Here is a 26,181-nt window from a genome sequence, read left to right on the forward strand (position 1 = left end):
GTGAAGAAAGCTGAGCACCGAAGAATTGATGCTTTTGAACTGTGGTGTTGGAGAAGATTCTTGAGAGTCCCTTGGACTGCAAGGAGATCCAACCAGAACATCCTAAAAGAAATCAGTCCTGAATATTCATTGGAAGGACTGATGCTGAAGCTGAAACTCCAATACTTTGGCCACCTAATGTGAAGAACTGACTTATTGGAAAAGACCCTGATGCTGGGAAAGATTGAACACAGGAGGAGAAGGGGACGACAGAGGATGAGATGGTTGGAAGGCATCACCAACTGGATGGACATGAGTTTGAGCAAGCTTCAGGAGTTGGTGATGGACAGGGAAGCCTGGCAAGCTGCAGTTCATGGGGTCACAAAGATTTGGACACAACTGAGCTCAACTGAATGGAGATAAGTTAACAAATCTGCCTTAAAAATAAACAAAAACCTATTAATCAAATCAGTTTCTCCTAACTCAAAGCGGGCCCTTTCAACCTTGTCGAACACCAAAGTCAAACTGGACCCCTTTAGGGGTTTCAGGCTTTAGGACTCCAGTGCCAACAGGGTACCTGTGCAGCCCTTCAGTAATCTGCTGCTTAGTTTCCTTACACAGAAGAAATAAACCAAATTCAGAGTTTTCCATACAGAGAGCAACAGGTGAGTCCTAGACATATCTTATTACTTCCGATACAGACAGTCAAGGAGAAAAACATGGAATGGCAAACTACCCCAGGGACATAAGAATCACCTCTCACAACAGATTTCTGGGTCAAAATAACAAAATAATAGCACTAAGAATCATTAGAGAAGAATAAAGACTTCAGCAAGAACATTTAACATGATTTATACCTGATTTACATGTCATTTTCAAAAACTAACCTATCAGACTGAGTAAGATAAAGAGTATATTTTAGGAAAATATGTTCAAGAATTATGGATGTTCCAGTTAACCAATTCTTATTGCTCCACTAAGACATAATGTTGCTAGATCCTACAACAGCTGACACAATCATTCTGGTTCTTTCAAGTCACCGGAGGGGGGACAGAAAGAAAAAAAAAAAAAATTTCACCTAAATGAGTTAGACAAGATGACCTCTCACAAAGACAAAAAAAGTGGTGGCGGGGGGCGGTGGTTAAGCGTATCACCAAAATCTATTTTGGGGAAAAGGATGGGTTTTATTGAACTTACATATTATAAAGTTGTATTAACTGCTTACTGAGTGGATAATTTATCCTGAATGATCTCAATATAACACAGGCTGTTTATGAAAAATCCACAGCAAACATCCCTCTCAATGGTGAAAGACTGAAAACTTTTCTCTAAGGTACAAGGCAAAGATGCCCACTTTCACCACTTCTATGTAACTCAGTACTTGAAGTTCTAGTCAGGACAATCAGCTAAGAAAAAATTTTTAAAGGCATCCAAATTGGAAAGAAAAAAATAAAATCTCTACCTGCCGATGGCACGATCTTATATTTAGAAAACACTACAAATTTCACATTGCTAGAATAAACAAGTTCAACAAAGTTGGAGGATGCAAAATCAACACACAAGATCACTTGTGTTTCTACACAGTAACAACAAACAATTTGAAAAGGAAATTTAAAAAATAATTCCATCTACAATAGAAAACACAAAAAACACAACATAAAAAATACTTAGGAATAAGCCTAACCAAAGGGGTCAAAGACTTGTATACTGAAAACTACAAAACTATGTTAGACACAAATAACCAGAATGACGTTCCATGCTCACGGACTGGAAGATTTAATATGGTTAAGAGGTCCATACTGTCCAAAGTGATTTACAAATTTAATACAATCCCTGTCAAAATCCTAAAGGTAGTTTTTGCAGAGGATTAAAAAACCACCCCAAAATTTACATGCAATTTCAAGGGATTCCAAATAGACAAAATCATTTCAAAAATAACAGTCAGAGGATTCATGCTCCTGATTTCAAAATCAGTGCAGTTCAGTATTATCAGTTCAGTCACTCAGTTGTGTCCGGCTCTTTGAGACCCCATGGAATGCAGCATGTCAGGTTTCCCTGTCCATCAACCAATTCCCGGAGCCTACTCAAACTCTTGAGTAGGTGATGCCATCCAACCATCTCATACTCTGTCGTCCTCTTCTCTTCCCACCTTCAATCTTTCCCAGCATCAGGGTCTTTTCCAAAGAGTTGCTTTTTCGCATCAGGTGGCCAAAGTATCAGAGTTTCAGCTTCAGCATCAGTCCTTCCAGTGAATATTTAGGACTAATTTCCTTTAGGATTGACTGACTGGATCTCCTTGCCATCCAAGGGACTTTCAAGAGGCTTCTCCAACACCACAATTCAAAAGCATCAATTGTTCGGCATTCAGCTTTCTTTATAGTCCAACTCTCATATCCATACATGACTACTGGAAAAACCATAGCTCTGACTAGACAGACCTTTGTTGGCAAAGTAATGTCTCTGCTTTTGAATATGCTATCTAGGTTGGACATAGCTTTTCTTCCAGGGAGCAAGTGTCTTTTAATTTCATGGCTGCAGTCACCATCTGCAGTGATTTTGGAGCCCAAGAAAATAAAGTCTGTCACTGTTTCCACTGTTTCCCCATCTATTTGCCATGAAGTGATGGGACTGGATGCTATGATCTTAGTTTTCTGAATGTTGAGTTTTAAGCCAACTTTTTCACTCCCCTCTTTCACTTTCATCTAAGGTAATCACAATGTGGTACTCGCACAAAAACAGACAAGAAGACCAACAGAGTAAAACAGAGAGCCCAGAAATCCTTCCTTCCATATATATGGTCAAATGATCTTTAAGGGCGCCGAAAACACTCAATGGGGAAAGGAAAAGTTCCTTCAAAAAACAGTGCTGGGAAGTGTGCTTTTCTACACACAAAAAATGAAGTTGGAAGCTTATCTTACACCATACACAAAAAATTAACTTAAAAGGTATTGAAGATTTAGATGTACGGTCTAAAACTATAAAACTCCTACAAGAAAACATAGAGGAAAGTCTTCATGACACTGGAGTTGGCAATGATTTCTTAGTTCTCATATCAAAAGCACAGGCAACAAAACCAAAATCAACAAACAGGACATATCATACTTTAACAACTTCTGTGCATCAAAAAACACCATCAAAGGAATGAATAGGCCACGTATGAAAAGGGAGAAAATACCTGTAAATCATGTACTTGATAGGGAGTTAACATCCAGAATAATGGATTTCTATAATTCAACAAGAAGAATCAAATTAACTCAATTTAAAAATGCATAAAGGACTTTAAATAGACATCACTCCAAAGATGACATACAAGTGGCAGGCAAAGAAAAGATGCTCCATATCACCAATCATTAGCAAAATACAAATCAAAGTCACAGTATCATCTCACACCAGTCAGGATGACTGCTATCCAAAACACAGAAAACAACAAGTGTTGATGAGGATGTGGAGAAACTCAAACTCTGTAACCCTCTTAACAGGACTGTAAAGTGGTGCAGCTGGTATGGAAAACAGTTATGAAAGTTTCTCCAAAAATTAAAAATGAAACGAAACTACCATATGATCTGGAAATCCCATTTCTGAGTCTATGTCCAAAAGAACTGAAAGAAGGGTCTTAAAGAGATGTTTACATACCCATATTCATAACAGCACTATTCACAATCGCCAAGAGGTGGAAGCAGCCTGTATGTTCACTGACAAATGAATGGATAAACAAAATGTGGCATATCGGTGATGGAATATTATCCACCCTTAAAAAGGAAAGCAATCCTGTTATGTGCACAGCGTGGGTAAACCTTGAAGACCTAATGCTAAGTAAAATAAGCCAGTCGCAAAGAGACAAAGTGATTCCATTTATGAGGTATCTAAAGGAGTCAAATTCACAGAAACAGACAGAATAGTGGTTACTAGGGACTGGGGAGTCGGGGATAGGTTGTTTTAGGGGTACAGAGTTTCAGATTTGCAAGATAAAAGTTTTGGAAATCTGTTTCATGACACTGTGGAAAAAAAAAATATATATATATACACACACGCATATATAGAACAATACTGAACGGCACATTTAAAAGTGGGTAAAATTAGAAATTTTATGTTTCTTAGGTAATAATGATTTGTTATGTTATTAACATTTATTGAAGTAGTCATACTTCAATATGGTAATTATTAGGTAGAGTTTAAAAAACACTAAAAAATCCAGGATAGTAATGCCTGAAAGCTTCTGAATAGTATTACAGATTTTAAGAAAGTAAGATTATTAAAAATCCCACTTACCTCGGCTTGTCTCTTTTTTCTCTTTGTCTTTCAAAATCTCGTCCTCTGTCCTTTCCATCTCTTGGTTTTTCCTCTATCCTGTCTTTCAATTTATATTTTTCTTTGTATTTTTTCCCCAGAGCAATATCTTCCTGTATAGGAGGGGGAGGGCTAGGAGTTCGAGGTCCTTTCTTCTTACTTTGGTTGCTTTTTGAATTCCTAAAGTTAACACAAAGCTGTCAGAAGTCTAAAGACTTTTAGAAGGTGAAATAAGGTGTTTTTTGTTTTTTGTTTTTAACAAAGCATGATTAAAGAATGGTTAGCACTCCTTTCAGTAACTTGCCATTTACTATTTTATATACTAGTAATCAATATCCCCCCCCCCAACAACAACAAAAAAAAACAGAGAAATGAGGAAAGATTTACTTGCTACCTATTTCATTAACAGTGCTTACTATATAATTTTAAAAGGTAGATTTCTGAGAAAAGAAAGAGGTGGAATAGGAAGAGATTCAGGAAAGAAAATGTCATTAAAAAAAACTGAAAAAATTTTAAGATTATAAAAAAGTAGATAGAAAAGTAAAAATCACCTACAATTCCCTTACCCAAGGACAGCCAATAGTAACACCATGGATAAACGTCCACACTTTTTCTGTCTCTTTTCCTTTTTTCCTCCCTGCCCACCCCCATATGCACAGTCATAATGCAATGTTTTTTAAAAATTGTCTGTACTAAATACAGTATTGGTACATTTCTATAACAAAAAGTGGATTCCTATAATTATTCTTATGGACTGTACAGAATTCCCTTAATAGATATGCTCTATAACTTCTTTAAACAATTTCACATTTATAAGGTTTTTAGGTGGCTTCCATGTTTTCAGCATTATAAAGGACATCAAGTATAAATGAAACCCTAAGCATTATTAGTAAATATTTATTTAAATCTTTGTTTTGTATCTTAAATATTCATTTAAACCTTTTCCAACTCTTAGACTACAGAGATGATCTTTTAAATTTTAGAATTTTGTCTTTCATGGTTTTACTCCATCTGGAACTAAGTGCTATAACTCTGAGCCCTTACACATTACAAATTGTCTGTCTTCATACCTCGACAGTGGTTTGACTGAATACTAGAGCATTTCAGAATGATATCCTTTTCCCTCAGAGCTCTATAAATACTGTTACAGTATCTTGCAGCATTTAGTGTTTTGGATGAAAAGTCCAAAGAGTCAATTACTTTTCCTATGCAGGTTTTTCAGCTTTGCTGTTGGTATGCTTGTAATACATTATTCCTTGGAAATTAAAATTTTCATCAAGATAAATCTAGGTTTTCTTTTTTAAACTTTTCCAGTACTCAATGTGCTGTTTCAATCTGAAACCTTAAGTGTTTTGCTCATTGTTTTTCCTATTCTTATTTCATCCGTTCTCCATAGGACATAGGACCTCCTAAAAAGACCTATGGTCTCACTAGGTCTCTCTAGTGTGCTTTATTGCAGTTACTGCATATCTCCTAGGCCACTTCTCCATTATTTTTCATTATTCCCATCTCTCCCTTTGCTTTCCAGTATCTTAAATGTGTTTTCAAATTCAGTAAGTTTTCTTTTATTTCTAAATTTGGCAATCTCATTATTCTGCTATTCCCAGTACAAAAATCATTTTCATTCCAAAATATCCTTGTTCACAGACTGCTTTAATTTTTTCACGATCAACTGCTCTCAACAGATCAATGCAATATCCTCTCAAATCATACTAAAATTTTGAATGAATTTATTGTCTAAATTCATTCCTATTTTCTGAAACATGGATGGTCAGTCTGGTACTGAGTTTTAAAGGAGTCCTTTCTTTTCAGATATCTGGAAAGTTTTCACTAGCTATTTATTTCAGTACCTATTGATATTTATAAATGATGACCTAAGCCAAAATCCCAGAACTTACTACCTGTGACCTAGAGTTCTCTAGCCCAAGATTCCTTAGCTAAATTAAAAAGTAACCGGTAGTATCTTCCTCAAAATTGCTGATGAGACTAAAAACAGATAAAAAAAGGCAACTGACTCAGAGTGGGCATTCAGAAAATTTGCCTTAGTCTTTCTCCCTACTTATTATCACAGACAGGGTAAACCATCTAGCAAGTCAGAAATTATTAAAATATGACCAAATCTGCTTTTCATCTTCGTCTTCTGCCAAAAACCATTATTAGCTACATTATCTCACTGCATATTTATGAGATGACTGAAACTTTTAATGTATTTAACAGATAAGTGATAAATGTCTTTTCCATTTAAAAGACACACTGGGGGTGGGGGAGGGAAGCAGAAGAGGAAGGGGACATGTATACTTATAGCTGACTCTAGTTGTTGTATTGGAGAAGGCCATGGCACCCCACTCCAGTACTCTTGCCTGGAGAATCCCATGGATGGAGGAGCCTGGTGCGCTGCAGTCCACGGGGTCTCGAAGAGTCAGATACGACTGAGCGACTTCACTTTCACTTTTCACTTTCATGCACTGGAGAAAGAAATGGCACCCCACTCCAGTGTTCCTGCCTGGAGAATCCCAGGGACGGGGGAGCCTGGTGGGCTGCTGTCTATGGGGTCGCACAGAGTCGGACATGACTTAGCAGCAGCAGCAGTTGTGGTATAGCAAAAACTGAAACATTGTAAAGTAATTGTCTTCCAATTAAAAAAATGACACACTAATCAACAGTTGGTACAGATAGTATCAAAATTACTAAAAAGCCATTTTTAACCATTATCATTTCAAAATGATAGAGGAATTCTTGACACAAACTGTATTTTCACATTACTGCCTGTGACAGAGACTAACTAGGTATTTACTAAACTTTTGTCCTGGCCATACTGTTAAACAATACTCTAGACATTTATAAAGTTAGATGTGACCAAATGACCAAGTTCTGGCCAAAAGAACATAAGAAGAAGTGATGTATACCACTTCCAGGCCTAATTAATAAAAAAGCCTCTCATATTCCAGGTAATTATAGACTATATAACTAAATAAGTACAATACTCTTTTTTTATTTACATATTTCATTTTTTGATCCCAATAATATAGGATAGTGAAGCCACAGTCAGGAGCTTAGTTACTCAATATCCATGTATAGCAGAGTCACCTCTTAATCAGAAACACCCATTTCTTACTTGAGTGAGAAATAAACTTCTGGTTGTGTTAAAAGTTTAAAAATAAAATAAAATTAAAAAAATAAATAAATAAAAGTAACAGTAGAACTATAATTGGAAAATGTTGAAATTTTTATTTCTGTTCAACTAACTCCAAATAAACTTTTAATTTAAAAATAAATAAATAAATTCACATTCTGGGAGTAAGCTATCATAACAACCAAGATTATGCCATTACACTCATTCAAGTGCAGAATTTCTTCAAATACCTTAAAAAATATATGTATTCAATAGTTGGGAAACAGTTGTGTTACAGATAAGAGTTTACAAGTGTCTTCCAACAGAATGGGCCAAAATTGGTCTTGTGCACTCTGCAGTCAGCAAGATCTTTCAACATTTTTTTAAGTCAAATGATCGTCCTTTTAGGGGCACAGAGCCCACTTCCTATTTGTGGCACAGAGCTCAATTATCTACTTCCACCACTTTTTAGAGCCTCTCTCTCTCTCTCTCTCCCCAAAACTTAATTCTTTTGAATAGCTTTTGACATACTTCATGTATCATCTTAGCATAAAGCTTAGTATCAGACTATCTCTCACAACAAATGTCACAGAAAACTGCTAACTTTCAGGGAGAAGTGTGAGTCTTAATTTGTCTGTGATTATCTCTGCCCCTTCAATATGATAACCACGTAAAACCAAGGAGTTAGTTTACCTGATTTCCCCCTCGGTTTACTTACTGGCATTGGTTGCAATATTCCACTGAATTTTAACTGAAATTCTAATCATTATTTGTTGTTGAATGTCTTCAAACAGTTTATCATATGATCCACAATGAAACTATAAGTTGATGATCTGACACACACTAGGCAATTTAAACTGCATGACTACAGAAGTGCTATATCCAACTCAGTGTTTTCTTTGTATCTTCAATGTACTGTTTTTCAGATCCTTCTGTTTCTATTATTAAATTAATGATGCATCTTAAACTCAGGATCACATAATACAGAAATATAATAGTTAAATCAATATAATTATTCATGTGTGCATGCTAAGTTGCTTCAGTGATGTCTGACTCTTTGTGACCCCATGGACTGCAGCTTGCTAGGCTCTTCTGTCTATGGGCTTCTCTAGGCAAGAACACTGGAGTGGATTGCCATTTCCTTCTCCAGGGATCTTCCCAACCCGGGGATTGAACCTGTGTCTCTTAAGTCTCCTGCATTGGCAGGCGGGTTCTTTACCACTAATGTCACCTGGGCAGCCCCCAATAATTCATGCTCAATATTGAAAGGATAAGTGAATCACCAATAAGAGTGTTAGAGAAGACTATAGGAAAAACAGAATGAAACTAACCCTTCAACTAAATAGGTATCAAAACTTTCTATGAAGAGATTAAATACTGAAGATTTCATAAACACGGATAAGAAAATAAAAAGGAGTATTTCTGGCATGCTGGGTTTTGGGGGGGAAATAAATGGAATTAGGGGAATTTATATAATTGGTTAGTTAAAAGGAAAAAGAGCAGGTGGGTTAAATAGTATCACTCTGTAGTTTGACTTCTTTCATATCCCTTTACTCAATTCCAGGAGCAAAGGAGAGAATTAAGCCTGCTTTACAAAGTGTCTTATTACAGCGCAAAGCTCTTTGAAGAGTAGGTACTATGAAAGACAGAATAGTGAACCATCAAGATGCCAGTCTTCAGGGAGCTTAAGTTTAATAGAAGTTGTAAAACATGTATGCCACAGCTAAAATATAATAATAGAAATAGCAGCTAGTATTATGCAAAAGGTATAAATAAAATCTGATAGATATACAAAGGGAGCAGAAATTATGTTCAGTAAGGAGAAATGTGAAATCTTAATGGAAAGACAGAATTTGAGCTAGACACTGAAGGACTAAAGATGATGAGTGTAGGAGGAACATTGGACAAAAATATGGACAAGACTGAGAAGATCAATGTATGAATTCCCTTCTAAAAAATCTGAATTTCATTCAACAGAATGGAAAACTACTGAGTTTTTCAATGGCGTAATAAATTAATAGGAATTTTTCTTTTAAGATAACTCTTACAACATTTGTAAAGTGAACGGTTATGGCAGCTGAATGAATATGTTTACATGTGTGAAGGAATGGACCCTAGATAAAGTAAATATAGTTTGTAGGATGATATATTAATAATAAACTAGGCAAGAAGTAAATGAAGTCTAGAATAGGGTTAAAGCCTCCAGAAACTAGAATATAAATTTCATTATAGGATCATACAGACATCTACCAACTGGTCAAATATTGAGAAAAGGTTTAGCCTTGTTCTTAAATAATAAATTACTGTATGCCCTTTACTTGAAATCAAATTTAAAGAGTACAGATGACACTATATGGAAAACTATCTCCTGCCTTATTTTCAACCCTCCAGTGTAATTTATTTCTATCCTTATTCTTTCAACTGGCTACTACAACAATTCTAAAAAATGCATTCATACTGCTTCATACACCAGGAGACAGAAGAATGTTGTTCACTGTGCATAATTTGTAATAACTAAAACCTGGAAATGACGTAAATGTTCAATAACAAAAAAATAAATATATATATTAATATGCAAGAACTATGGCTATATATATATCAACATAGGTAAATGTAAAAAACTGCAAAAAAAAAAAAAAGCTAAGTAAAACAGTAAATTGCAGAAGAAAAGTTATATCTATATTAAGACTAAATAAATGAAAATATTATATACTGTAAGATAATACGATATGGAAGTATAAACACACATGCACAAGTATCATAAACAACAAATTCAAGAGGGAAGGACAGGAAATACACCTGCTTAGTTTTTTGGGGAAAAAATGTTCTGAAGCATATATAGGTATGACACAGATCTTTGTTTCATCGTTCTCTATAATTTTAAGTGGAAACTTTCCATACTTTTTTATTTTTTAAGAAAAAAGCTTATATGAAATGCTCAATGTATTTAAAAGTATCCTTTTGTAATCTACTAAGTAATTCTTCTGAATATCATGTCAGAAAAAGCTATTTCATTCTGGCACTATTTATCACCCTACTGACCTCTGCTGGTCCAACAATGGAGAGGAAACTGCAGTTGTCTTCCTGTCTTTCTTGCTAGTTGAAGATGATGACTTAGGGCTTGATTTTCTCTTTGGAGATTTGCTAGACTTTCTTAGAGAAGGTGACGGAGACAACTTTGATCTAACCACTTCTGGTGAAACCTTTCAAAAGAATTCAGTAAGTCAGAAAGTATACCAATCATGGTTGCTTCAATCAGACAAAAAGCAACAACAACAAACTTCAGATAAAACATTAAGTGTTATGACAGCCACCAGACATTACTATCAGCCTGGCTTCTAAACCTATACTGTTAACCAATACCCTAATTGCCCCAACATTAATATCAAAAGTCAAAGTGAAGTTGCTCAGTCATGTCTGACTCTTTGTGACCCCGTGGACTGTAACCCACCAGGCTCCTCTGTCCATGGGATTCTCCAGGCAAGAATCCTGGAGTGGGTTGCCATTTCCTTCTCCAGGGGATCTTCCTGACCCAGGGACTGAACCCAGGTCTCCTGCACCGCAGGCAAACTCTTTACCATCTGAGCCACCAGGGAAGTCATAGGCAGTTTGTAGGCTATTATTTGGAGCTTATGACTGTTAACAGGGAAGCGACAGCAGGGTTGCAGAGAGGACTGACTGGAGCTGGCATGGCTGGGGCAGGATGTTCAAGTTCATCACAGACAGTCTAAAACAAAACTCTGCTCAGAACCTGGGGGCATCAGGTTCTCCAGCCCCTTCTATATCTGCCACACAGCTATTAACATGAGTATCAATAAAGCAAACTAAAATTATGAAATTTCAAAATCTCCTCAGAAAAATCACAAATTATATTCAAATATATTTTATCTCTTTCTACTCTTTAGAAAAGAAACAAGTACTCTATAGAGATACTGCTAAGTCGCTTCAGTCGTGTCCGACTCTGTGCGACACCATGATCTGCAGCCCACCAGGCTCCCCCGTCCCTAGGATTCTCCAGGCCAGAACACTGGAGTGGGTTGCCATTTCCTTCTCCAATGCATGAAAGGGAAAAGTGAAAGTGAAGTCGCTCAGTCGTATCCGACTCTTCTCGACCCCATGGACTGCAGCCTACCAGGCTCCTCCGTCCATGGGATTTTCCAGCCAAGAGTACTGGAGTGGGGTGCCATTGCCTTCTCCACTATAGAGATAACATGGGCCTAAAAATCAGGTGTATATAGATTCAAGTTCCATTTCACATTAGTTGGTGACTCCAGGCAACAGAAACTTAGTTTTATCTGTTTAATATTAAAAATATGCCCTATTTATCTAATAGAGTAATGTGAAGATTAATTGATTAACACGTATAAGTATCAATATCCCATACAATTTTAGATGTAGCAAGCAGTTAATGAGTTCTCCAATCAATATCCATGTTGATGTTAATTACTAACATATTTCAATAAATAGCATACCTCTTTTTTAATAATAATTTCTTCTCTTTTCTCCATGTTTTCTTGTTCCAGCTTCATTAATTCCCTCTGTATCTTTTGACGCTTCATTTCCAATGACAACTCATGAACATAATCATAATTAATATCTCCGTTGTCAGAATCTTTAAAATAAAAATTCCATTACTTTTCAAAAACTATTATAGTTATCTACACCAAAAATTATAGCAATTTTTTCAACTATTTTTTATACAAATTAAAATCATAGATTCTTTAATAAGAGTAACACACTTCTAAAAAATAAAGAAAAAATATACTGTTTCTACCTGGAGGAGGGCATGGCAATCCACTCCAGTATTCTTGCTGAGAGAATCCCCATGGACAGAGGAACCTGGCAGGCTACAGTCCATGGGGTGACAGAGAGTCAGACACGACCAAGTGACTAAGCAGAGTAGCATACTGTTTCTATAAACACTTAAAATTGATATAGCTAATTTCTTTATGAAAAACCAGTCTTAAGGTTCCTAGTTTTCTGTAAGTCATTTTGGGTTGTTTGGGGGTTGGGTTTTTGGTTCGATGGAATTTTTAAAAGATATAATTAAAATACTCAGCTACAAATTCTAAGTATTAAGGCTACCAAAACCTTTAATATTTCATACTGTAAATGATGTGATTCATTATCTCCCTGCTTTTCTTAAAGACTCATTAGTATTAAGGTTATATTAAATGTACAATCCTGTTTCTGTAGTTTTGTTTTTAAATTAATATCATTACTAAAAGTAATTTTAATACTAATGTGTACATGAGCTCATTTCTGAATGATCTATAACATTTTCACTGTAAGTGGTTTGTAGCAGTTCCTTAGATTAGAACTGTCCCATCTCTTCAATAGATCTGATACCATGTATCTATTTCTATTTACCTTTTCAAAGAAAAGAATATGAAGATTAAAGAGGGGAAAACAAGGAAAGTGACGTACAGACTATTTCATTACAAATGCATATAGATGTCTTCAGAGCCAACTGGCACTGTTATCTCTTTGTCATTAATGTCAACAAGCCTAGAGGAGGAAATTTCACTGACTGGTATCCTAACACCTGACCACATTGGGACTGACCACTTACAAACTGAAGAGCCTTCTCAAGTCACACTTTTAGCACTTAAGATCATCATTTCTTAACCTGGGGTAAATAAATAAAATGAAGAACTAAAAACAAAGATAAAGGAGTCCTACTTGATTGCTTAAAGCACAAAAATATGGACATCACTGACATTCTTTATATATAAAGAATTCCTACTAATTAAAAGGGAAAATGGTCAAAGGACATGAACAGGCAATTCATAAAAAGAAATGCAGATGATAGAAAAATAAGTCTTTTTTATGTACTAAAGAGCCATTTTCCCCCCTTAATGGTAATATTTGGTACTGGCAAAGGTACAGATAAAAGCTATGTTCATTCTCTGGAGGTAGCAATGTAAACTAATACATCCAGCCTGGACAATAATTTGATAGCCATGAATAAAAGCCTTAAGAACATTCATACCCTTTAATATCACAATTTTACTTTTAGAAATCTATTGCAACTAATAATAGATATAAAAATAAAGCTTTAAATTTATAGTCTTCTACACTGCCATACAGAAAGATCTCTCCATGTCATACACAAGGTCAAACAACTTCATTTTAACATCTGCGACACATTTCATGATATGAACATATCATAGTTTATTTAACCATTTTCCTTCTGACAATTAGTTTGTTTTCAATATTTTGCTATTATAAACAAGACTTCATTGAACATTGTGATACCTACTTTGGTTTACAAGTGCAAATATTTTCTTTTCAGAACATATTTCTTGAATTAAATTTGCTGGAGTAAGTGTAATTTTTAATTTGCCAAACTATACTTGTTTGTTTGGCAAACAATATATTTTTTTTCCTGACAAACTATACTATTGCCAAATAGTAGTATATTGCCAGATATACTCAGAATTTGATTATATTAATATTTATATTAATATAATTTATATTATATTTTTATAATATTGCCAAACTATACTCAGAAATTTTGGGGGCTTCCCTGGTGGCTTAGATGGTAAAGAATCTATCTGCAATACAGGAGACCTCAGTTCAATCCCTGGGTCAGGATGATCCCCTGGAGAAGGGAATGGCAACCCAATCCAGTATTCTTGCCCGGAGAATTCCATGGACATAGAAGCCTGGTGGGCTACAGTCCATGGGGTCACAAAGAGTCGGACATGACTAAGAGACCCCACTTTCATACTCAGAAACAGATTTACCAAAGTAAACTTCCACTTGATAATATTAGTGAGATAATATTTTTTTATTATTTAAAAATTATTTTAATTTTTATTTTAATTATTTTAATTTATTAAATTATTTTAATTTAATTAACTTAATTATCTCTCACTTCTTCCAGTATGATGGGTGAAGAATGTTATCTATTTTCACCAGTATTTCCCTATAGTAAAGCTGAGCATTTACTGGCCATTTCTATTTCCACTATGAATCACATATTCAATTTTTTTATTTTTTGCCCTCATGTATTTGTGGAAGTTCATTATATGTTAATACAGTGTTTTTACTATATGCCTACACATGACACGTCAAATATTTTCTTTTGTGATCTATTTTTAATAGATGACGTCTATGTTTAGTTAGATACAAAATTTTAAATCCTTATACAATCAAATATTTTATGGATTCTGCATTTTATGCTTATTTTAGGAGAATGTACATACCTCCAAGATTTCCTAAATATGTTCACACATTTTCTCTTCTACTACAATGGTACTTTTGCTTTTTATATTACTGCATTGTATTTTGTAGTAAACAAATATGGTAAGTTTAGAGAACCAAACAAAAAATAACCACTTGGGGAATGGGAGCTGGAAATACATAAAACAACTGGGATGATGAAAAGTTTTACAGGTACATAAGAATCTATATTTGATCCTGTAGGCAATGGGAAATCAGAGAATTTTAAACAGGGGAGTGAAATGAACTAATTTATTCTTTTAGAAGTTCACTCTAACTCACAGAGTGAGAGAAGATATGTATAATATGTATACTGATTAAGAGATTTCATATTCAGACTATATAAAGAACGTGCTGTGTGCTTCAGTCATGTCCGACTCTTCGTGACCCTATGGACTGTAGCCTGCCAGGCTCCTCTGTCCATGGGATTCTCCAAGCAAGAATAATGGAGTGGGTTGCCATTTCCTTCTCCAATATAAAGAAAATTCAACAATCAAAAAAAGCAGTAACAATAAAGAAGTAGGCAAAAGTCTATAGAGTTTACAAAACAGGTGGTACAGTGGCCAGTAAATGTGAGAAAACTGTCAACTTATTACTCATTAGGGAAATGTACACTAAAATCACCATAGTAAGAAACAACCACCTATCTCTAGAATGATTATGATGAAAAAGGCAAAAAATACCATAGAAAGGAGAACTATTTTTGACTTGACATTATCTACTGAAGATGAACATATGTAGACTCAATGGCCCAACAATCCTACTCCCAAACATAAACTCAAGAGAAATGAGTACATGTTTATCAAAGGTATGATTAGGAGTAGCAACTTATTCAAAATAGCCCCAAACTAGAAATTAACCAAATGTTTATTGACAGAAAAATGAATAAGTTATGGTATACTCATACAATGAACTACTATATACCAATAAGAATTAATGAACTATAACTATGTTCAAAAATCTCACAAACATATAGTTTTGGCTAAGTATAGAAAGAGTACATGCTAAAAATTTCATTTATGTAGACTTCAAAAACAGACAAAACTAACCCATGGTAGTAAAAATCAAGACAGCAAGTACCTTCAGGAGGTGGAGGCTGGGAAAGTAGTGACTGAAAAAAGGGAGTACGAAGGGGCTTATGGGATATGAGTAATTTTATATGTATTGATGTGTGCTGCTTACACAAGCCTGTTCTATTGGTGAAAATTCAGTAAGTTGTACACATGAATCATGTACTCTTCTGAAAGTTATTATTATACTTTAATAAAAAGAAATCTTTTGTGAAGATTAGTCTGGGGTTCAAGTGGAGAATGATTTAGAAGACAAGACTAACCTCAACGCATGAGGTTAGAGAATTATTTGTAAAACACACTTATAGCCAACAAATAAGTATCTTAAGAACTAGAATATTAGTACTAATAATTTAGAGAAACAGGTGGTTTTGAAAGACACTCAACAGATAGAAATGTTTAGATTTATCTTAAGTGTCTGGGTTGATCAGAAGGACTCTCAATAATGACCTTTAGACTTTCGGGAAACCAGTAGGAAAACTGGTGCCTTTAAGATATGGAACTCAGGTAGAGATATCTAATTGGTAATGCCTCAATTAAGAGCTCTACATATTGGAGTCATTAATATGTAGATGTTAATGATGCCCTGGGAGCATGATTTCATCTGGAGAGAAAAACTGAAAGTGAGGGGGAAAAAAGTTTTGGAAAGTGGGAAGGGGAAACAATTAAAAATTTTTAAAGCAGCTTCTAAAGACAAGTGGGTCTCAAAGAGCAGTATGAGGACTCCCTGAGATCCCCAAGACAATTTCTGGAGTTCCAGAAGATCAAAAGTATTTCCATAATTCTACACTATTTGCCTGGTCCACTCAATCTCTAGAGTATATTGTGGCATTTTCCAGGTGTCACATGATATGTGATATCATTAACAGACTGAATCCGGAAGAAGACACAAAAATCTAGGTATCTTTCATTAAGGTGGTTAAGAAGTTTACTTTAAGAAGTTAAAACGATTTGCAAAAACATTTAAAACATTGCCACCTCCTCCAATTTTTATTTTTGCTTTGCAAAGCATGGCTGTTTTCCATAAAACTGTATGCTAGATTTACTACTGTCAGTTTTATGGAAAACAGCCATGCTTTGCAAAGCAAAAATAAAAATTGGAGGAGGTGGCAATGTTTTAAATGTTTTTCCAAATCATTCTAACTTCTTAAAGTAAACTTCTTAACCACTAACTTCTAAAATGGAAACTACTGAAGCAGATAATCCACAACAAGAAAAGCCCTCCAGGGTCCTTAAAAAGAGCAACAAGTGTCCTGAGACCAAAATGTTTGGGAACTACTCATACAGACCAAACTTCTTCTGAGTCTAGCTAAAATTGCTATTTAGATTGAAAATGCAGAGGGTAAGCACATTAAATGAGGTCAGTCCACTCTCTAACTCTATGCTTCAACATTTCTTCAAACAGAAACTTTTATTTATTTATTTATTTTATTTTTAAACTTTACAAAATTGTATTAGTTTTGCCAAATATCAAAATGAATCCGCCACAGGTATACATGTGTTCCCCATCCTGAACCCTCCTCCCTCCTCCCTCCCCATACCATCCCTCTGGGTCGTCCCAGTGCACTAGCCCCAAGCATCCAATATCATGCATTGAACCTGGACTGGCAACTCATTTCATACATGATATTTTACATGTTTCAATGCCATTCTCCCAAATCTTCCCACCCTCTCCCTCTCCCACAGAGTCCATAAGACTGTTCTATACATCAGTGTTTCTTTTGCTGTCTCGTACACAGGGTTATTGTTACCATCTTTCTAAATTCCATATATATGCATTAGTATACTATATTGGTGTTTTTCTTTCTGGCTTACTTCACTCTGTATAATAGGCTCCAGTTTCATCCACCTCATTAGAACTGCTTCAAATGTATTCTTTTTAATGGCTGAGTAATACTCCATTGTGTATATGTACCATAGCTTTCTTATCCATTCATCTGCTGACAGAAACTTTTAAACCACAGCGATTTATAATAATCAGAACCTATGAGTTTTAAAATCAAAAGAAAACCTAAGAAACAGCCATGTGAATATTTTGTATGTAAAAGTACTATAAAAGACATTTACTCACCTTTTAAAAGAATTTTACATATAAAAGGCTCTTGCAGTAAAAATCAGTTTAGTTTTTTTAAAGATGAGTCTAGAGCAAAGCGTTGGGAAGGGATAGATAGCACACAAGGGGCCTCTGGAAGGCCATAGTTTGAAGAGGAAGACAGAAAACCCCACGAGTGACATATGGATGCCAAGGGGAAAGTGTTTCAAGAAGAAAGGTTATGGGATGTGTCACATGCTGCAGGAAGATTACAGGAGAGAGGGACAAGTATGTCTTCATTTATTTAGTAAAAAGGAGGTTATTGTGACCTTAAAGAGCAGTTTTAGTGAAGATGCGCATCAGAAGACGGAATAAACATGAAGTGAAAAGGTACAATTTAGCTGTAAAGTGGGAACAAACAAGGAAATGACTAAAAATAATATGGTGAAAAGAGAAAATGTGCCAAGACGGATATTAAAGCTAAAAAACAGAATGTAAGATAAATGAATAAGATTGCAGAGGTGGAAGGAAATCAGGGGACTCTAACCTATATTAAGCCTCTTATTAAGAACACGAAGGAAATTTAAAAACTTTAGTGAATAAAAACTAGTTTACAGATGTGCTGGCAGGAAGCTAAGAGAGTCTGTGGATAAAGAGTTACATTATTTGTGTGTTATAAATAGCAAGCAGGAGAAAGGGCTTGGAAGGGTGGAGATTTAAGGATAGGGTTCGAAAGAGCTACTATGAAAAAAGGAGCAAACTGACCTAGGCTTTTCTGAACCATTAAAATATTCAACAATTAGGATGTACTACTGTAATGGAAATACAGAAGTTTCTATTTTTAAAAATAAGTATCCAATGTATTTCAGAATGCTTTTTTCAAAAAAATAATTAAAATGAGAAGGAAAATCTTAAGCGTTAATCCCTTAGAATTTAGAAAAAGCCATTTTTGAACAGTCAAGGTTTGGAATATTTACTGCTATTCTGTAGGAGGTATTACTGTTACTTTTGAAATCCCAATGAACTAATAGAGAAGTTTCCTATTCTTAGAAGCAACTTTTTAACAGACAATACTGTATAAAGATGAAATGGATTTCCTTAAAAAGTACTAATGTTCAAATTGCTGGAGCTAGTGGAGGTGATGAAATTCCAGCTGAGCTATTTTAAATCCTAAAAGATGATGATGTGAAAGTGTTGCACTCAATATGTCAGCAAATTTGGAAAACTCAGCAGTGGCCACAGGACTGGAAAAGGTCAGTTTTCATTCCAATCCCAAAGAAAGGCAATGCCAAAGAATGCTCAAACTATTGCACAATTGCACTCATCTCACACTCTAGCAAAGTAATGCTCAAAATTCTCCAAGCCAGGCTTCAGCAATACATGAACCGTGAACTTCCAGATGTTCAAGCTGGTTTTAGAAAAGGCAGAGGAACCAGAGATCAAATTGCCAACATCCGCTGGATCATCAAAAAAGCAAGAGAGTTCCAGTAAAACATCTATTTCTGCTTTATTGACTATGCCAAAGCCTTGGACTGTGTGGATCACAATAAACTGTGGAAAATTCTGAAAGAGATGGGAATCCCAGACCACCTGACTTGCCTCTTGAGAAACCTGTATGCAGGTTAGGAAGCAACAGTTAGAACTGGACATGGAACAACAGACTGGTTCCAAATAGGAAAAGGAGTACGTCAAGGCTGTATACTGTCACCCTGCTTATTCATTTAACTTACATGCAGAGTACATCGTGAGAAACGCTGGGCTGGAGGAAGCACAAGCTGGAATCAAGATTGCTGGGAGAAATATCAATAACCTCAGATATGCAGATGACACCACCCTTATGGCAGAAAATAAAGAAGAACTAAAGAGCCTCTTGATCAAAGTGAAAGAGGAGAGTGAAAAAGTTGGCTTAAAGCTCAACATTCAGAAAACTAAGATTATGGCATCCGGTCCCATCACTTCATGGCAAACAGATGGGGAAACAGTGGAAACAGTGGCTGACTTTATTTTCCTGGGCTCCAAAATCACTGCAGATGGTGACTGCAGCTATGAAATTAAAAGACGCTTACTCCTTGGAAGGAAAGTTATGACCAACCTAGATAGCATATTAAAAAGCAGAGACATTACTTTGACAACAAAGGTCCGTCTAGTCAAGGCTATGGTTTTTCCAGTGGTCATGTATGGATGTAAGAGTTGGACTGTGAAGAAAGCTGAGCACCAAAGAATTGATGCTTTTGAACTGTGGTGTTGGAGAAGACTCTTGAGAGTCCCTTGGACTGCAAGGAGATCCACCCAGTCCATCCTAAAGGAGATCAGTCCTGGATGTTCATTGGAAGGACTGATGTTGAAGCTGAAACTCCAGTACTTTGGCTTGATGCGAAGAGCTGACTCATTGGAAAAGACCCTGATGCTGGGAGGGATTGAGGGCAGAAAGAGAAGGGGATGACAGAGGATGAGATGGTTGGATGGCATCACCGACTCGATGGACATGGGTTTGGCTGGACTCCGGGAGTTGGTGATGGACAGGGAGGCCTGCCGTGCTGCATTTCATGGGGTTGCAAAGAGTCGGACTCGACTGAGCAATTGAACTGAACTCTTAAGGTACTTTTCAAGTATTAGTCTATAAGTTTTCAGGGATATTTCTTAAATATTATAGTAAATAGTTTAGGTTTGCAGTCTCTTGGCTGTCACACATATTCAACTCATCTACTGCAGCTCAAAAGCAGTCACAGAAAATACGTAACCAATGGACATGGCTGTTCTCCAATAAAATTCTACTGCAAGAACAGGTGGTTGGTCCACAAGCTATAATTTCCTAGCCCCTGGACTAAGTTTTTGGCTATCTGATGAGGAAGGAAGTTACATTCTAAAGTCTTTAGTTTTGTCAACTACAGTAGAGTAACAAAGCTGAATTACTAAAATAATTATATAAATCATATTAAAATGCTCAGTGTAACTACAGATGTGAGTTCCCTCTCTCTGTATTTGGTAGTGTGAGACTATAGTGCTCAACTTCTAGATCACAGAAGAGAAGGCAGAACACTCATGGGGTGGAAAACAAATGCTTATTTGTCAAAAGACAATGACTTAAAGGTGATTTTCCTAATTTTCCATGAACAAATCCCCCCGTTATCATCTGATATCACTTTCTTGAAAGATGAAATCCAACAATTTCTTGCAAATAATCTTCCTAGGTCTTTAAGGTTTAAAAATCTCACTTTTAATATTTTATGGAAAACAATAAACATAAATTTCAATTCTCTTAAACCTTGATACTGAGAAACTTAAAGATTGACAAGTGCAATAAATTTCAAAGTAGCATGATGCTTAACAGGTAAGTTCTAGAGAGAACAGCTTTCTTGGCTTTTATTCAGCTACATGCTATTTCCTGCCTTATAACTCAGTAAGACACACAAGTCAATTAGATTCTGAAACAATAGGGAGATCACAGCTAGAAAGTGTTTTGAACCCCACAGAAAAACCTACAAAGTGAACAATCAATACACTGACTATATAAGCAAAGATTTTTGAAACTCACCATCTCTATTAGTTTCCCATTCTACATTTTCTTCTTCACTTTCTGGAGTTCTCTCCTTAGTGATTTTTATGTCTTCCTTTTCCCTATGTCTCCCTCTTGAAGATTCTTTCTAAAAAGTACATACATATATACATATGGGTTATTACATTTATAAAAACTACAAGAGGTAGTTACTATAATGCAGAATATTTCTAACTTCATCTTTGTTTCATTAAAGAATCATTTTTGCAAACACTCATCCACTAAGTGGAGGAAGTAACAAATTCTAGAGTATCATCACAATGAAAAGACTGTACTATTATCTATTTTACTAAAAAACAGCAAATGTATGAAGTTTTTAAAAGATACAATGAAAATCAAATACTTTAATATGCATTTGGTAGTATACTACATATTCAGTTTCTATATGAACATTACAGGGGTAAAGTTTAAAACAGATAAAATACAACAGGAGGAACTGTGATTATATTTTAAAACAACTAGAAAAAGGTTACACTGTTCACAGTAGAGTCTCAAAAATAACTGCTGATCCAGGACGTGTTATATATTACTAACAAACGAGCATTTAAAGACACCTAAAGGTAAATCCAAAGTCATCTAATAATTTTATAAATGCCTTAAAAGAGGGGATTTTCCCTATTTTGGTGTAGTAACTACAATATTTAGAAAAGTTATCTTTATATTGCAGCCGCAAAGCAAAAAAGTTTAACATTTTATTCCAGGTATAACAGTAGCCTACACACAAAGCAGGATAATAGTAATTCAGCTTGTAAAATTTAATGAAATATCCTATTATTTAAGATGAAAACTTGAAACCACATTTTACTAAGTGGAAAGAAAACATAACCTGTGTCATGGAATTCTCACCTTCCCATCACAGTGTCTCACTTTTATTAAGACTAAATCTTGACTATGAAAGACACTAATACACAAGGATATTAAGTGCTGTAAATTCTTTCCGGGCATTACCAGACATAAAATTTGGCTGCCTACAACACAAATTAACTTTTCTTTGTCTTATTTTTAAAGAACTCTAGTGCCCCTAAATTTTATTTATTTAAGTAGGAAGTCATGTTTTAAGTATTACTTGCTAAATGACATACATAGTTGCTGATACAACAGAGGCTGACAAATATTAAAAGACTATATAACAGAACCAGTCACGACAAAATGGTGAAAGATCAAAAAAAGAAAAGGAAAAAATAAATGCACTCCTATCTGTACATGAGATAAAAGGAGAAAAAGGAACACCATCTATTTTTACTCTTAAAATATATTGTGGAATATTAATGAAGAATTATTCTATATGCCATGCAACTTTTGAATGTTCTGTGAATTAAACCCACATACAAATGTGTGTATATAAATATATTTATGTAAATATTTAATAACATTTACCCTACATATTGAAATTATACAATTTTTGCATTGCCTATTGTTTTCCAGTATGACTCTAATACTGTCTCCAAAGATCATATATAACTGTTATTAAGTACTAGGGTAGGCTTCAATATGTGGTGGAATTTCAAGTTAGGAGATATGCTTTTGCCTAAAACTTTGTCACTATCTCACCTCAAATCAAAATCCTATGGACAGAGGAGCCTGGTGGGATACAGTCCATGCGGTGGCAAAGAGTTGGAAATGACCGATGGATTAAGCACACCTCAAATCATAACAGAGAAAACAATTTTGATAATACCTAAGGCTCAGGTCATCTTTTAAAATGTTGTATTTCCTCATTTTTTCCTCTTCAAACAATAGTGTATAACTTGTTAGGCATGTTATTCCTTGTAAAATAAAATTATTTCTCTCCTCTTGTCATATTCAAATGTAAGGGGTCTGCCATTGCTTGTCTCATGTAGTACAGAATGGTTTGCTCTACAACTTCTTGTATTTCTTGAATAGAATGGTTTGTCATCTTGCTACTCTTAAATGCAAATTACAAGTACAACCATTGATTATTATGTATTCTAAATTAATCATTCTGGAACATGTACATGCTGAAATATTTGTTAAAGAACCGCAATATTTTAGCCAATACCTATGAGATGAGATATTTTATGAATTCAGAATTATTTGGGTTTCAAAATATACTAAGTAACAATGCCAACAGGGTCTGGAGCAGCAACCTGTGATCAAACATTCTGTTATTTTTGCAGCAAAATATATGAATTCACCAACTGGATAAAGGCTATATAATAAGCGTCTTAACAATTAAGATCTGGTTTTGTTGCCAAATAAGTCTTTACCTAACTTAGGAAAAATGTTTCTTTTAGTAAAAGTCTTTTACGTTTCAGAAATGCAGTAAATAATTGTGAACTTTTACTTTCACTTTATTTCTACTTTATATCACTCATATTTAGTTCTTAAACATTATATGTATGGACAGATTATATTTACTACAAATTTTATTTCTAGCTAGTAAGGAGCCATTAACAAGATTATGATTTGAAAAGAAGTATTGAGGCTAAAAGAACAGAAAGACAATATTACTAATATAATAAGTGATTAACAACCATAATAATAAAATAATAGGGGTCCTTGAAGGAACATAATCCAACCTCATACCCCATGTAGAAAATTTTTTCCTAAATTTTGTGTAGTTGTACAGGTTTTCTATTAGAAGAATTTCAGGGGAAAAAAGTTACTCCCAAGGTCTCCACTGATAGTTCTCCACTACTGCATTGCTCCCATTTTTAGACAGTTCTAAACATTAGAAAATTATTTCATATACAGATCACAACTTTCTTATATTGCTACCTCTCCAGAATGTCTACTGATTGGAACTACTTTTGACCTCTACAATCATGTAAAAAATCAATTTACATGATTTGACATCTAAATCATGTAAAATCTAGTAATTCTTCCACATTACTAGAAAGTGGAATACTAGTACTAAATCTTTTCAATATCTTCTTATATCAGGACAAAAGTACTCTTCACACTGATCATATATTAGCATTTCATATTTTCATACCCTTTACTACTCTCTCATTTTCTCTGACACACTAATCTTGCAATGTTGCTTCAATAAAATGTGATAACTAAAATTAATTTAGTCTTGCCAGAGTAGCATTGAGTATATAGCTTCTACCTCTCCCAGTACAGAATCGAAATTATTCTTGTGTTAATGAACTTGTTTTTTGGGGGAAAGGTGTTTGGAGGAGGGAGAGGTGTTTTGGGTGGAGTTTAAATAAATTATAATTTTAAAAGCTATATAAATGTAAACTACAATTTCACATATAATGAAGCCTGTGTGTCGCACAGTCGTGTCCAACTCTTTGCAACTCCATGGACTGTATATAGCTTGCCATCTCCCTCTCCAGGGTATCTTCCCAATCCAGGGATTGAACACAGGTCTCCTGCATTGCAGGCAGATTCTTAACCCACTGAGTTACCATGGAAGCCCCATCAAAATGAAGCCTAGAAATAGGGTAAACTTCAGGGCTGGGTAAAGTAGTAATACAGTGAAATCATTGGAGATCCAATTTTCTTACTGTTTTTCTCCTTTCTCACAACACTGCTATTCCTATTGTTGACTTCACATGAAGGCACATTTCTTTTACCACAAGGACAAGCAATCTAGATTCACCCAGTATGCGCCTTTCTCCAATCAAAAAATGTTTTCTTTTAGTCTAAATAAGCCAACTTCAGTCACATGGCCACATCTGAATCAATAATTAATAAAGATAACAGCCACCAGCTAAATCAATTAGGCCTGGTTCCTAAGTCAACTGAATTAGCAAGGAGAATGGGATTGTTATGACTGCTGCTACTGCTGCTAAGTCGCTTTAGTCATGTCCGACTCTGTGCAACCCCACAGACGGCATCCCACCAGGCTCCCCCGTCCCTGGGATTCTCCAGGCAAGAACGCTGGAATGGGTGCCATTTCCTTCTCCAGCGTGTGAAAGTGAAAAGTCAAAGTGAAGTCGCTCAGTTGTGTCCAACTCTTAGCGACCCCATGGACTAGCAGCCCACCAGGCTCCTCCATCCATGGGATTTTCCAGGCAAGAGTGCTGGAGTGGGGTGCCATGACCAATGAGGGTCTAGCAGTGAATCTGGGGTCAATTCCCCAAATAGCAATGCAGCTTCAAAACGAAAAAGCGAATGGATTCTGGGAAGTTCAAAGTAATTTACACTATACCTTTGGAACTACACTTTACTTCCTCAAAGTACTGTACAATACAACACTTTTGAGAGGACTCTTGAGAGTCCTTGGACTGCAAGGAGATAAAACCAGTCAATCCTAAAGGAAATCAACCCTGAATATTCATTGAAGGACTGATGTTGAAGCTGAAGCTCCAATACTTTGGCCACCTGATGCAAACAGCTGACTCACTGGAAAAGCCCCTGATGCTGGGAAAGACTGAAGGCAGGAAGAGAAGTAAGAGAGTAAGATGGTTGGATGGCACCCCTGACTCAATGGGCATGAGTTTAAGCAAACTCCAGGAGATGGTGAAGGACAGGGAAGTCTGGCGTGCTGCAGAAGTTTATGGGGTTGCAAAGAGTCGGACATGACTGATGGACTGACCACAACACTTCTGACAACCGCAGAGGCCATAAAAGTAAAAAAATATACTTTCCAACCTACTGAAGATTTTCTTTGTTCACCTTTACTAATGCATTTCGGACCCTCATTCTAAGGTCATTTTCCATCTTCCTGATGTATATCCTTTTAGAAATTATGTAATCAAAGTTTCCTAGTAATCAACACCCTCAATTTTACCAAAAATTTTCTTTATTATATCTTCATTCTTGAAAAACAGTTTTTCTGGGCAAATAACTATGGGTTCACATATTCATCTCAGCTTTGAAAATATCATTCCACTGTATTTTGGCTTCTATTGTTGTTACTGATGTTGCCCATCATCCCTTTGTAGAAAGATCTGCCTTTTATCTTTGGGTGTTTTCAATATTTTCTCTATGCCTCTCATGTTCT

The 26,181-nt window shown here is 35.4% G+C and overlaps 1 protein-coding gene across 10 annotated transcripts in view; it reads right to left on the reverse strand.

Moving 5' to 3' along the window:
* ZC3H13 (zinc finger CCCH-type containing 13) overlaps positions 1-26,181 on the reverse strand; it is a 103,760-nt gene that overhangs the window by 51,625 nt on the left and 25,954 nt on the right. For 7 of the 10 annotated variants that reach the window (XM_015473802.3, XM_005213706.5, XM_002691780.6 and 4 more), the window contains 4 exons: positions 21,243-21,351; positions 11,851-11,990; positions 10,421-10,581; positions 4,249-4,446 (listed from right to left, as the gene is read on the reverse strand). In XM_015473802.3, coding sequence (XP_015329288.1) covers positions 4,249-4,446; positions 10,421-10,581; positions 11,851-11,990; positions 21,243-21,351 — 608 coding nt within the window. Of the gene's footprint in view, positions 1-3,154; positions 3,209-4,248; positions 4,447-6,626; positions 6,724-10,420; positions 10,582-11,850; positions 11,991-21,242; positions 21,352-26,181 lie in introns of those variants that run through there. The other 3 variants (XM_025000031.2, XM_059892216.1, XM_059892217.1) reach the window with 3 other exon arrangements.

The sequence above is a fragment of the Bos taurus genome, chromosome 12, assembly GCF_002263795.3.
Source record: "Bos taurus isolate L1 Dominette 01449 registration number 42190680 breed Hereford chromosome 12, ARS-UCD2.0, whole genome shotgun sequence".
Lineage (NCBI taxonomy): Eukaryota > Metazoa > Chordata > Mammalia > Artiodactyla > Bovidae > Bos > Bos taurus.